This window comes from Diaphorina citri, unplaced genomic scaffold (assembly GCF_000475195.1).
Source record: "Diaphorina citri unplaced genomic scaffold, Diaci psyllid genome assembly version 1.1 scaffold934, whole genome shotgun sequence".
NCBI lineage: Eukaryota > Metazoa > Arthropoda > Insecta > Hemiptera > Psyllidae > Diaphorina > Diaphorina citri.
In genome coordinates, this window is record NW_007378365.1 from 79,949 (window position 1) to 94,262 (window position 14,314).

The following is a 14,314-nucleotide window of genomic DNA, read 5'->3' on the forward strand; positions in this document are numbered from 1 at the left end:
CAGATCTCTTGATTCACAAACGACCCTATGTGCACTCATAACTACTAAATGCACACAAATGGCTTAAGCCATAAACTGACAACTCAGCCTAGAGGCGGCGGTTGCGATTCCCGCCCCGACGAAATTATAAAACCCCACTTATAGACGTTCGGGTTCCTCGGAAGCGGCCTGGACTTTCGTCCTATCCTGTTCTTCTTCGCTCTCCAATTTGCGAAACCCATAAGAGCCCTCGGTACGTTAGCAGCTCTTCCTTACTAAGGTCAAACCCCCTAAAAAAGTATATTCATGGCTCATATTCCTCAAGTGGTGCCGACACACCCTCGCCTCTGAACAGTTTACTGACCTGGTTTGGCCAGCATGTCGCAGGAACCATGTCCAAGCTTCCTGACACACCCAGCCATAGTCCTGATTCCTGCGGATGTCAAGCCTAAAATCTTTCTGCCAACCCGGACACGACACACTACTTCATCAGGTCTCTGCAATCAAAAAGGGGAGTTCATGAATTAATTTATGTTGTTAAAATGCCCTTAATAGCCCGCGTTCCCCATTTAGTCGTGAGTTTCATTCCGAATTTTTTTCGATTGTCCTGTAAAAAGCAATGTTTTTAAATGACTGATCTCACCAAGCACGACATATTATTATACGTATTATATCCCTATTTTTTTTTTTTTTTTTTTTTTTTTTTTTTTCCGAACGTCAAGTGGAAAGGCCTTTACTCGTATTTATAACGTCGGTTAGAACTAAAAAGATCTATTATGCAAGCCTAAAAAGTCCTATTATAATTATGCACACTTTTTAACACAAATTCTTCTGTTTAATTAGATACTTATTGAGGTAAGTAGTGTATTTAAGGCCAGCCACTGACTATCAGGTAGATCTGACAGGTACACCTGATCAGGTCCGCCTGTCAAATCTACCTGAAATTTACGGGTTCAAATTCCAAAATTTTGACTCATTGACTCAGAAGTTCACTGAAAAGAGTAGTTCTTTTTAATAACTCACTCACTCTTCCCTTCCAAAAGTCACTTACCGTGTAGAAGTTAGGCGACCCACATCGGCCAAATATTCAGCCACCTCTTCAGTATATTGACTCAGAAGTTCACTGAAAAGAGTAGTTCTTTTTAATAACTCACTCACTCACTCTTCCCTTCCAAAAGTCACTTACCGTGTAGAAGTTAGGCGACCCACATCGGCCAAATATTCAGCCACCTCTTCAGTACTATCGTGAAGACCGGATGAAAATAACAAATATACTTTCACCATACGAGATGCCACTGTGGCCAGGATGGGGAACTGAAAACAAGAGGACGGAAGATTATTGAACGAATGAAGTGAATTTTAAGTTTAGACGCGACGATTTTTTATTTTAAATAAAATAAATAAAGCTGTTTCTTTGGGTTTTAACGGAAAAGATTTATTATTGAACGAATGAAGTGAATTTTAAGTTTAGACGCGACGATTTTTTATTTTAAATAAAATAAATAAAGCTGTTTCTTTGTGTTATTATATCACAACTTTGGTGTTCACTGCAGCTGGGATTTTCGAAATCAGATATTTCGATAATCCTAACACCGAAATGTTTACGTACCATGCTGGCCGGGAATCGAGCCCGGGTCTCCCGCGTGCAAGGCGAGCGCAGTGATCACTACGCCATCGCCATGCGAGCTGATTTTCTATTTAAGACTGTTTTTGTACGCCATTACTTTCGAACAGTTTCTAATTTGGCAAAAAAAGTTAACACCTTTAGTATATTTGTCCAATAAATTTTGGGTTCTACAGATCACTGGGCCACGTGTTTTACCTTTGTCTGTATAATATGAACCAGCTCATCTGATGTCATAGGTTCCATGCTAACTTGACGCCACAGTTTACTCAACAGCTCAGTGGCGGGGGTACGCTTCTGAAAATTCACACCAGTGGCACCGCTCAGGACTCTGGAAAACAAATGATGGAAAATTTTAAAAAGATCTTTAAAAGTGTTTTCCTCTGAGTAACGGACTCTAACCTAATTATTTTATGTCCACTACTGGGAGAGGAATAGTCTTAAAAAAGCAATTTCAGCACTGGGACATCAAATGAAAAATTGCATTACTTTCCTTCCTATAGGATAACAAAGATGAAAATGGAAATTGAAAAAATATAGTTAGCTAGGACTGATTCCACCAGGCGAGTGCCTTAACAACTTATGTATATACCCCTGAGAGACCAAGACAATAATTATGTATACTCCTGGGTAAAGAACAGCTGAAATCCACTGGTTGAAAAATAGCCTGGACTGAACCCACATCTTCCTGTTTGCCAGGCAACCACACAAGCTACTGAGTATAATCTTACCTCTGTGTAAAGAACAGCTGGAATCCATGGGCTGGAACTAGATTATCCTTGAATCCTGGTACGTTAAGACTATTATTCTGGATGAGGGATTGAAATACTGCCACTACGTCTGAGCTCACTGAATCTATGTCTTCTAGGAGAAGCCAGTACCCATTCATCATTGCCTGGGAGAGAAAACATTGGGAAATATGAAAATGAGTTTTTATAGCAAGAAGATTTCTAGTGAGACCCCAAAAACACAACCCTAACACAAATTTTTGACTTCAGGACATCCCTGAAAGGAATTCAGTTTTTTTTTATGATTTTAAATGTTCTAAGCATACTTTAATAAATGCTAGTCATAATGTTGTACCCCTCTTTAACACACCTTGATGAATTAACATCCCTGAAGGGAATTCAGTTTTTTTTATGATTTTAAATGTTCTAAGCATACTTTAATAAATGCTAGTCATAATGTTGTACCCCTCTTTAACACACCTTGATGAATTCTATGATTTGACTTGACTTGACTTGACTTGAACCATTAAACTGCACATCTAAAGTCCACTGTGTTAACCAACTACACCACTGAAATTGGTTGTACCAATTTACCAATACAAAAAGACTTACCTGAGTGAGAATACCCGGTTGCCAAACAAACTCTCCCATGATATCCGTACACTTGTACGAGCCAAGCAACATCTTAGCATCAAGCTCCTCTCCAAGTTGAAAAGAAAACATTGGGAAATATGAAAATGAGTTTTTATAGCAAGAAGATTATTTCTAGAGAGACCCCAAAAACACAACCGTAACACAAATTTTTGACTTCAGGACATCCCTGAAGGGAATTCAGTTTTTTTTATGATTTTAAATGTTGTAAGCATACTTTAATAAATGCTAGTCATAAGTTGTACCCCTCTTTAACACACCTTGATTAATTTTATGATTTGACTTGACTTGAACCATTAAATTTCACATCTAAAGTCCACTGTGTTAACCAACTACACCACTGAAATTGGTTGTACCAATTTATCAATACAAAAAGACTTACCTGAGTGAGAATGCCCGGTTGCCAAACAAACTCTCCCATGATATCCGTACACTTGTACGAGCCAAGCAACATCTTAGCATCAAGCTCCTCTCCAAGTTGAACGGTGAGGAAGTGAGGCTTCCTCTTCCTACCAGTAACTTCAGCCAAGTAATGGACCAGAGCAGTTTTACCACAGCCCACGGGACCAATGAGACAAACCGGTTTCTGAGAAATGGCAGAGGCAAGGTGTGAGAAACGTCATTGGTTGGAAATAATCCGTAACCCCAGAAAGAGTTTATCTTAGTTGAAAATTCGATGGAAGTTGTGAGGGTAAAGAAAGTAAGCAGTAAGCTGTGAAAATACAAAGGGCAATATTCTAGAACTGTATAAGAGAAAGAACAGAAACCCGGTTTCTGAGATGCCACAGCCAGAGCAAGATTCTGTAGATTTGACTTTGCAGACTTTACAAGCACCAATTGATCAGCCTGTAATAATAATAATAAAAAAAATAGTCATGTGGAGTTTTGTACTCAATACAAGTGATTATTAAAAATAAGAAACTTACTAATAAAAGATAGTTTTTTTTCTATGGTTTCTGAGATGCCACAGCCAGAGCAAGACTCTGTAGATTTGACTTTGCAGACTTTACGAGCACCAACTGATCAGCCTGTAATAATAATGAAAAAAAATAGTTGTGTGGAGTTTTGTACTCAATACAAGTGATTATTAAAAATAAGAAACTTACTAATAAAAGATAGTTTTTTTTCTATTGAACCAAACACAAATGGATTTTTTTCCAGCTAAATCCCCTTTTTGGATGAGCTATTCATTTCTGACCAAAGGCACAACCTTAGTTTTGTTTTTTATTCCATATACAAGAACATATATTCATTTCTAATAAGACATTTCCAAATGAGTTTACTTACATGTTCTTCTATTGACTTGTCACTTTCAGATTTCTGACCCTCAGCAAGATCATTGTATTGCACACATTGGACTTCTATTCCTGCTACCATCACACTTTTCAATATTGAATTATGTACATCTGTAAAGAACAATGGTATTATTAAATTTATAAGCATTTTCTTTATTTATTCATTATTTTATTACAAATGAATTTATGTGTGACATTTGTTTTATTTGACTTTTTTCCACATTAAGAGATTGTAGATATTAGAAAAGCATTGAAATACACACCTGTTGGCTGTGGTGATATTGATTCTTCTGATCTAAAATGATGATCAAGTCTACACTGAATATATGACAGGTCCATAGTCCTGAACATATCTTCTACTTCTTTCTCACTTAGTTGATTCACAATTGCTAAACATTTTATCATCAACAGATTTCCAGTTTCCATTCTTTCTTTTAATACAACTTTACTAAAAGCAAATCTCCTGTCTCTGATTGGCTACATACTAGTTGCTAAGAGCTACAGAGTTTGGTAACTCCAAGTGTGCACAGATTACCTACCTGGTGAGGATGTTGTGACCCAGGGTGAGGGGGGTAGTGGGGTGAATCACCAACCTGGAAAAGTCAAGGATACAAAGAAATGGGGTTGAAAATAAGGGTCGATAAAATTGACAGAGGTGGGGAAAAGAATTAAACTGTATATGTGGATGATTGAGTGGGCAATTAGTATAGAACATAACTAATACCCACCAGAGTGTTCTGTCACAACCAAGAACTCATCAACACTATGGTACCCAAGGCCACACATTGAGTTTAAACTTAGTTTAAGTTAAACCAATTAGATTAACTTAAAATCTGATTGGATGTAAACCCTGCATAAAATTAGCCTATTCAAATAGCCTAATCCAAATGGTTTAATAAGAGTTTAGCTTGAAATGTGGCAACAGCAACAAGTGTTTTTATAGAGGAAAAAAACAGTTGCTAGTTGCATTAACCTACCATTTTGCAGTGTCACTCTGAACATTGGAATATCTTTCTATGAAAGATGACCATTTCCATTTGTTTCTAAAGTAGGCAGGAGATGTCTCAAGACACAAGAGAACAAATCTCAGAATATCTTCATCTTTGACATGTTGATCTCTAGAATTTTGGGAACGGTGTTTAGACTTTTTCTTCTTCTTCATTGCCGGTTCACTTGTGTCAGGCTCATGCCATGGGGGTGGATTTGATTCAAAATAACTAATGCATAAACTGAAACAGAACAATGTGACGAAAGGAATGTTGTTAACATGTGGGCATTGGATATGAAGGTAATACCTTCGCATACGTTGATATCTAGCAAATAAGGATCCCAAAGTTTATCATCAACCTGGAAAAGTCAAGGATACAAAGAAATGGGGTTGAAAATAAGGGTTGATAAAATTGACAGAGGTGGAAAAAAATGAAACTGTATATGTGGATGATTGAGTGGGCAATTAGTATAGAACATAACTAATACCCACCAGAGTATTCTGTCACAACCAAGAATTCATCAACACTATGGTACCCAAGGCCACACATTGAGTTTAAACTTAGTTTAAGTTAAACCAATTAGATTAACTTAAAATCTGACTGGATTTAAACCCTGCATAAAATTAGCCTATTCAAATAGCCTAATCCAAATGGTTTAATAAGAGTTTAGCTTGAAATGTGGCAACAGCAACAAGTGTTTTTATAGAGGAAAAAAACAGTTGCTAGTTGCATTAACCTACCATTTTGCAGTGTCACTCTGAACATTGGAATATCTTTCTATGAAAGATGACCATTTCCATTTGTTTCTAAAGTAGGCAGGAGATGTCTCAAGACACAAGAGAACAAATCTCAGAATATCTTCATCTTTGCTATGTTGATCTCTAGAATTTTGGGAACGGTGTTTAGACTTTTTCGTGGTGCATACCAGGAGAGCCAGGTCTAGCCTGAGCATGACCAAACCCACCAGGGTGTCCTGGAGACCCAGGTCTACCCTGTGCATGACTACTCTGTCCTGGGGATAAAGGACGACCTTGTGATGGATGACCCAAGGTTCCTGGATGTCCTGGGGATCCTGGGCGACCTTGAGGATGTCCCAGAGTACCAGGATGTCCAGGGGAGCCAGGTCTACCCTGAGAGGGGTGACCTAAGGTACCAGGGTGCCCAGGAGACCCTGGACGTCCCTGTGGGTGACCTAGGGTCCCCGGGTGTCCTGGAGAGCTAGGACGACCCTGTGTTGAGTGACCCAAGGTACCAGCATGTCCCGGGGACCCAGGTCTGCCCTGGGGGTGTGCATGGGGGCCGGGGGAGGCGGGACTCTTTCTATGGGTGGATTTGTTTCGAAATAACTAATGCATAAACTGAAACAGAACAATGTGATGAAAGGAATGTTGTTAACATGTGGGCATTGGATATGAAGGTAATACCTTCGCATACGTTGATATCTAGCAAATAAGGATCCCAAAAGATGAAAGGAATGTTGTTAACATGTGGGCATTGGATATGAAGGTAATACCTTCGCATACGTTGATATCTAGCAAATAAGGATCCCAAATGATGAAAGGAATGTTGTTAACATGTGGGCATTGGATACGAAGGTAATACCTTCGCATACGTTGATATCTAGCAAATAAGGATCCCAAAGTTTAGTGTCAGACACTGTTCCAGTGAGCATAAAAGCTTCCGAAAGTGCTCCCAAGTAACATTAGGCTTTCAGATAACTTAACTGAGAGGAAAGCAACTAATAATATAACTTACTTGACAGCACTAGGGTGTTTTTCCACCAGGAGAGTGCTCAAACTTCTACATTTCTCCCGATGTGACACCATAAAAGCTTCCGAAACTGCTCCCAAGTAACGTTAGGCTTTCAGATAACTTTAACTGAGAGGAAACCAACTAATAATATAACTTACTTGACAGCACTAGGGTGTTTTTCCACCAGGAGAGTGCTCAAACTTCTACATTTCTCCCGATGTGACACCACATCAAACTTGGTGTCTGTTGTTTCTGTCATGGTACCTAGAGCTCTGGTACTATCACATTGTCTTTAAAGAATCACAAGAAAACACGTAGACCCTTTAAAATCACATATTAATCACCAAAATCAATGAAAATTGGTGGAAAAAAATCGAAGATTCCCAGCGATCACCTCACGTGTGGGGGATCTAGCACAGGGGAGCGTGTTGAGGACGAGATTTTTCGAGAAAAATCCCATGACAACAGTAGGGGGATGGGCCCAGCGACCTCGAAGATTCCCAGCAATCACCTCACGTGTGGGTATCGGCCACGGCCAGGGTTTGTTTACTTTTTTTTTTTGAAATCGATAGGCTCTAGTTTACAAAACTACCGCTACAGCGCTCGAATCGGTTTATTGCCGTCGTCCGTTTCACACGGCGCCTCGCCGGCAATCCAAGGTCTTTGTAGGACAGGTATGCTCATAGGTCGCGGGTTCGATTCCCGCCAGGCGCCAGGGTAGGATTTTATCCTGAGCGGAAATGAATGAAAGGCTTGCTTTCTCCTATCCTGTCTTCCTTCTCTCTTCAATTTCGGGACGATAAGACCCTAGCAATCAAGATTCTTTCGTGTACCCCCTAGTTTGTTGAAAGCAAGGACCTTATTCTCCTAGATTAGGTAATTTTCCTTCCAAAATAACATCTGAAATGTACGTATTGCATCTATGTATTCAATACACCTATTGATGATTTGATGAAATATACGTGGAAATAAAAGGTAACTTGTCTTCTTGCAATTTCTCTCTTATGTAGAATGAGCTGGGAATTAAAATAAAATACAGTAATCGCGATTAGTAAAGAAAAGATTTACATTTATTTCTAGAAAAGTATGTTTATTTCTGAGACTAACTTCGGCTTTGAGAATTTTTCTACTACCTTAAATGCCTCAGACAATAATTTAAAAAAAAAAATAATAAAAAAAAAAAAAGATTAAAACTCTTAATGCATAATACTTAATGTACACGATGGTATCAGTAACTGCACCAAAATTTTGGTTAAAGTGCAGCAAATAATAATAATAAGACAAATCAATCATTACATTACGTAAGCGATCTTTATCATTTTCGAAACCCGTTAGTTGATTTTTATCGGGATGGAATAGCTTTGATCCCTTCTAGGTATTACTAGTTTAAAAAATCTAGGATTCTAGGCATTCGAAAGGTTAGAAAACTCTGTCAATTTCAAAAATAAAAACAGTATTAAGACAAAAATGTAATAATAAAAAGAGGAATTGAAAGTCAAAATCTAAAGAGTTTTAAAGAAAAAAAAAGGGTCAAAATCTAAAATGAGAGGGATTCCTTTCTGTGTAAAATGCTACTAAGATCACACACAACGCACTCAGAATATTATGTAAAAATCTAGGAGGATGTATTGTGAGATGCGTTTACCTGAATATAATGCAGTACTGTCATCTGATGGGAGGGAGAGGAAGTAGCAAGTGTATGCAAGAGAAATTAAAATAATATAGAAATCATGATAGTCATTATGAATAATATTATAGTTATAAATATGATAGGTCGAAAAAGCAATGTTTTCTTGACTGTTGGGAAAAAAAATAAAAAAGCTAAATCTTCAATGAACCCCCAATACCTGAGGATTAATCAACATTCTTACAAAGCCCAAAATCGGATGAGGTAATTTTCTTCATATGTTGAATATTTCTACGAAATTTTATCAAAATCGGACAAACCGTTTCAGAGTTATGGTGGAAACAAACTAAACGAAATACCACCGAAATAAAACTCGTGTGTCCCTTTTAAATGAAAGTTCCTTATGGCATGCATGTGTAAATTTACGATTTACGAGGGGTCTTTTGTTCACATTTGTTAAGCTACGTCGAGACGGACGAAAAACGTGCCTTTTGTTCTATAAATTTATACAAATCGCCGAAAAATGTGGATATTTGTACTACCGGCAAAAACAAACATGGACGGACAAGACATTGACAACACAGAAGTTACCCTGGGACATGCTAAAGTGACACCCATAATAAATACATTGCTATATTGCTAATTTAATTACAAGATATCTAAGTTAAATAATTTAGTTGTAGAATAATCATTAGTAGATTCGTAGAAGCTTAACCCATTCTTTAGGGCTGTCTAGCCCCTACACCTAAGCCTCAGATTGGGCTTTTTGTGTATGATAGGTAACTTAATTATCTATTTACTTCATTAGAAAATCTCGAACTTTAACCCTTGGCAGATTTACTTGAAACTATAGCTGACTAGATATAGATAGTCCCACTTATTTTTCTCCGCCTTGATGTAACCATATTGAACATAGGTAAAAAAAAAACTTGAATATTTTTTTTTTAAATAAAAATATGAGAAAAAAGTCAAATATTTTTTTTTTCTGGCAAAATAAAAAGATTCACCCTTAAAAAATACCCTTCCTCTCTTAAGCCTCAGCCCCGAAAATCACCCTTAACCAACAGGTACTGAATGAAAACCATGAAACAAACATACACATTTACACAATCATGCACTAGAATCATTGTTAAGCATGCAAAACATACTTACACCAAGGTGGGAAAAAATAGGAACCTATCACATAAAATGTTGCACATAATTTTTGGTGTGCCCATAAACTGGCCTTTATCTGGTGTGCAAAAGAGCTGATTCTCATAAATTTTAAATGTAAAAAAATACAAAACCTAGATAAAACAGACAAAGTAACTGTAACCTACCACCTTACAAACATAGGTAACAAAAGACAGATATTTCTTGACAAATATAAGTGTGATAAAACTATATAAAGGAAGAGCCATTTATAATTATTTAAACCTTCCTTATTTAGGGTAGGTAAATTTCAATAAAATTTCGAGTGTAGGTATGAAAAGACAGAGAGGGAAAAATTGCTTTGGGTATTCTTCTGATAGGATCATTGTTTTTGTTTAAATGCACCTTAACCTTCAGATGATTTTGAGTTATTAATTAAAAAGTGCAAGAGAGTAAAAATGTGATCGGATTAATATTTTTTATTTTCCATATGACAACACAAGACCCTCAGATGCAGCACCCAAATACATAAAATTGTAATACTTAATTTCAAGAATAAGTTCTTGCCATTGCTTCCACAGTATAACAGGAAAATCCCCCATCACCCCCAGACAAATATTGTAACTATTCACTTTTGAATTTTCTCTAAGAATCATGGGAAAAACCACTGGTTCACAAGCTACAACCACTTAGAGGGTCCTGTCTTATATAATTTTTGTTGACATATTATTGGTAACTTAACATGATATCCAAATATGTTTTTTTTTATATATATATTATTTATTGACTTAAAAAGCAAACATTGCAGCAAAAACAACACAATAAGCTCCTTAATATCAAGACCATTACCCAGACAAAATTTTGTTCTCAGCATTTAATAATAGCATTTTTAAACCATGAAATGTCTTTTAGGCAAAGCATCTTAAGGTTAGTACAAAATTCAATTGTGTGGCCTTAAGAATAAAATTAGAAAAGCCTGTAAAACTTAAAAGTCCATCTTTGATTTCAAGTCTTCCGCCATAAAAAATATTATGTACAAACAAATTTATTTTTTCAGGTTCTTACCTTTAAGTATGGACTGACTCAAAGATGTTGATTGAGAACCACCAGCTGAGCCAACCAAAAATTACAACAACATTGGTTAAAAAAAATAATAAAAATAATGGAAAGGGAACAGCTCGGAATTATTTTTATCACAAAATTTGGGTCCAAATTGGTATTAGTACTAAAAACTTATTGTAAATCAAAGTGTTTGTCAAACTTCATTGTCATAGGATAAAATTGAGAAACTGGGACATCAGAAACAGTTAAATAATTCAAAACCATTAGCAAAGGAGGTACAGTACTGCACATGGGTATCAACCATACAGAAAAAAAAAATTCTTGAACTTAATACTGTAAGTAATTGATAGATATTAATTGACAAACACAGAAATAAATGTTCAAACAATATAAAATTTGCGTAATAAACTACCACACACATTTACTTATTTACTAGTGTTTCATGGAATACACCTTGCACTAACAAAATTGTTCTCATTGCATTGAGGAATCTGTTTCAGGATTTGAAGGAATGAAAATATTCAATGACATAGACCTGATAAATAATGAATGAAATAAAATACTTACGAGTAACCCCCAATGGACTGGCCATAGCAATTTGCTTGTAGTTGCCGGGAAGTGCCATTTTGAAACTGACAACTGTTCAGATCTGAAACAAATTATCCTTCTTGGTCAACTCAGAGGGGAAACAAATTTAGGTATAGAAAGAATTCTCACTTCAACAGAAAGTTAAAAGCATGCAAAACAAACAAAATGGCAGAGGCGCTAGATTCAGTTCGTCCAGGATGATCCAGTACCCGAGCCGCATAGCTTTGGCGAGCACACCTTCCTGAAACACGAGCTGCCCTGTCTCCGGATGGGCACAGTTCTTGACAAATATAAGTGTGATAAAACTATATAAAGGAAGAGCCATTTATAATTATTTAAACCTTCCTTATTTAGGGTAGGTAAATTTCAATAAAATTTCGAGTGTAGGTATGAAAAGACAGAGAGGGAAAAATTGCTTTGGGTATTCTTCTGATAGGATCATTGTTTTTGTTTAAATGCACCTTAACCTTCAGATGATTTTGAGTTATTAATTAAAAAGTGCAAGAGAGTAAAAATGTGATTTACCCCTCTTTTTCCTATGGTTTAGTATAGGCGCTATCACGCCAACAGAAAGGGGAAACGAGCTTTAGGAGAAGAAAAATTGTGAAAGTAAAATACGGTTTTACTGATGAACTTCTAAAGGGACGTCTACACTATGGTTGAACGAAGAGGATCGATATTGACTGAAAATACTGAAACACGTCCACACTACAAAACAAATACAACCCACCATCACATGCAACCCGAAAACCAAAACATTAAATGAAATAATGTGTTCCAAAAATAAATCAATAGTGTCCCAAAACCCAGAAAATGGAGGTATCGGAAAAAAGGGAACATGCATTGAAAGACGTGACAGGTTCGTGTGGCTTTACAAGAATGGATCTACAGGAAGTCCATCCTATCCTTCTTGGTCAACTCAGAGGGGAAAAAAATTTAGGTATAGAAAGAATTCTCACTTCAACAGAAAGTTAAAAGCATGCAAAACAAACAAAATGGCAGAGGCAAGGTGTGAGAAACATCACTGGTTGAAAATAATCCGTAACCCCAGAAAGAGTTTATCTTAATAGGTGAAAGGTAATTTGTTTTACCAAGTGTTGTGTACACCCTTATAAGTTCTAACTTTTTAATATAGTTTATCTTAGTTGAAAATTCGATGAAAGTTGTGAGGGTAAAGAAAGTAAGCAGTAAGCTGTGAAAATACAAAGGGCAATATTCTAGAACTGTATAAGAGAAAGAACAGAAACCAAATTGCCAAAATAAGTACAGAAATTCACTACACTCTAAACTTCTAAACACATTGTTTTCAAAGGATTTCCAGTTTCCATTCTTTCTTTTACTACAACTTTACTAAAAGCAAGTCTCCTGTCTCTGCTTGGCTACATACTAGTTGCTACGAGCTATAGAGTTTGGTAACTCCAAGTGTGCAGAGATTACCTACCTGGTGAGGATGTTGTGACCCAGGGTGAGGGGGGTAGTGGGGTGGACGTCCAGCATTCATGTGTTGTGGGTAGGGATAAGCATTGCCATAGTAGGGATGAGTAGGATACTGGGGATAAGGATAGGGATATTGACCGTGAGGTGGTCTCGGGGCAAGGGGTTGGGAAGCCCCCGGGTATTGTTGGGGTGGTGGGTAGGGTCCACCAGCGCCAGGATAGCCACTAGGGGAGCCCGGGCGAGGATGGGGTGGGAGCATGGCGCCATGTCCTCCCTGGGAGGGTGGGGGATGATGTACTGTGGCTACAGGACCTGTCTGTCCCCCATGCATGGGTGGAACACTAGGCCCTGGTGGGGGGCCCTGTGCTGACACCGGAGCAGTCAGTACTGGACTGGCAGATAGCCTATTCAAATAGCCTAATCCAAATGGTTTAATAAGAGTTTAGTTTGAAATGTGGCAACAGCAACAAGTGTTTTTATAGAGGAAAAAAACAGTTGCTAGTTGCATTGACCTACCATTTTGCAGTGTCACTCTGAACATTGGAATATCTTTCTATGAAATATGACCATTTCCATTTGTTTCTAAAGTAGGCAGGAGATGCCTCAAGACACAAGAGAACAAATCTCAGAATATCTTCATCTTTGCTATGTTGATCTCTAGAATTTTGGGAACGGTGTTTAGACTTTTTCTATATTACAACAGGTTCCTTTCAGTAGGATCGAACATTTACATCAACTGTTCACAGTACATTTACACGTAAGAATAATCTGAAAATAACTTCAATATCAAAAACCCCGACTTACCCCGAGTTCTGAGCTTTCACATGGTTTTTTGTAAAGTTTTGTTTTCATCAAAACACAGTTATACATGATATAAGAGAATTTCTTCATCAGTACTTTGAACCCAATAAATGGAGATATAATGATCATTGGTTTTGCAATTGGCAAACTAAATTTTATAGAGAAAACATGCACTGTGATTCTATAAAATGACAGCCCAGGCGGATTCATTGGACCTTAAATTAGTAAGATATGAGGTTAATTTTCTAAACTAACTGTCAATTAATTAAACATAAAACATCTGAAAACAAAAACAGTAGAGGGGAAAAATATGGACTACCTACAAAACCAGGATAAAAAGTCAATTAATATACAAGAGTTATATCAATGACCTAAAGAGGAAAACAACGAAACCATGCAGGAAATTCAGCCAATAACTGTTCACTCTGCAGAGAGCAGGTGCAGCAGAATTTTAAAGCTAAACAAGCTACGAACAAAAGTCAAAGTGAAAATAAATAGGTAAATGAAATATTAACACACGAAATAAAGCACCAATTAAATTGAGGTTTTTAACAGCTGATGGTATCAATAACCTAAAGAGGAAAACAACGAAACCATGCAGGGAATTCAGCCAATAACTCTCCACTCTGCAGAGAGCAAGTGCAGCAGAA

The 14,314-nt window shown here is 37.1% G+C and overlaps 2 protein-coding genes across 2 annotated transcripts in view; both read right to left on the reverse strand.

Moving 5' to 3' along the window:
* LOC113469038 (midasin-like) overlaps window positions 1-7,557 on the reverse strand; it is a 72,262-nt gene extending 64,705 nt beyond the window's left edge. The window contains 11 exon segments of the mRNA XM_026826443.1: window positions 1,031-1,102; window positions 1,166-1,293; window positions 1,802-1,934; window positions 2,335-2,498; window positions 3,365-3,562; window positions 3,933-4,010; window positions 4,270-4,388; window positions 4,541-4,686; window positions 5,255-5,506; window positions 7,177-7,412; window positions 7,530-7,557. Coding sequence (XP_026682244.1) covers window positions 1,031-1,102; window positions 1,166-1,293; window positions 1,802-1,934; window positions 2,335-2,498; window positions 3,365-3,562; window positions 3,933-4,010; window positions 4,270-4,388; window positions 4,541-4,686; window positions 5,255-5,506; window positions 7,177-7,277 — 1,391 coding nt within the window. The 5' untranslated portion in view covers window positions 7,278-7,412; window positions 7,530-7,557.
* A 4,052-nt stretch (window positions 7,558-11,609) lies between these two features.
* Window positions 11,610-14,314, reverse strand: part of LOC103513173 (SWI/SNF-related matrix-associated actin-dependent regulator of chromatin subfamily E member 1) — a gene marked incomplete at its 5' end in the record, with an annotated part of 28,647 nt that continues 25,942 nt past the window's right edge. The window contains 2 exon segments of the mRNA XM_017445711.1: window positions 11,610-11,684; window positions 12,868-13,280. Of these exon segments, the coding sequence (XP_017301200.1) occupies window positions 11,610-11,684; window positions 12,868-13,280 (488 nt within the window).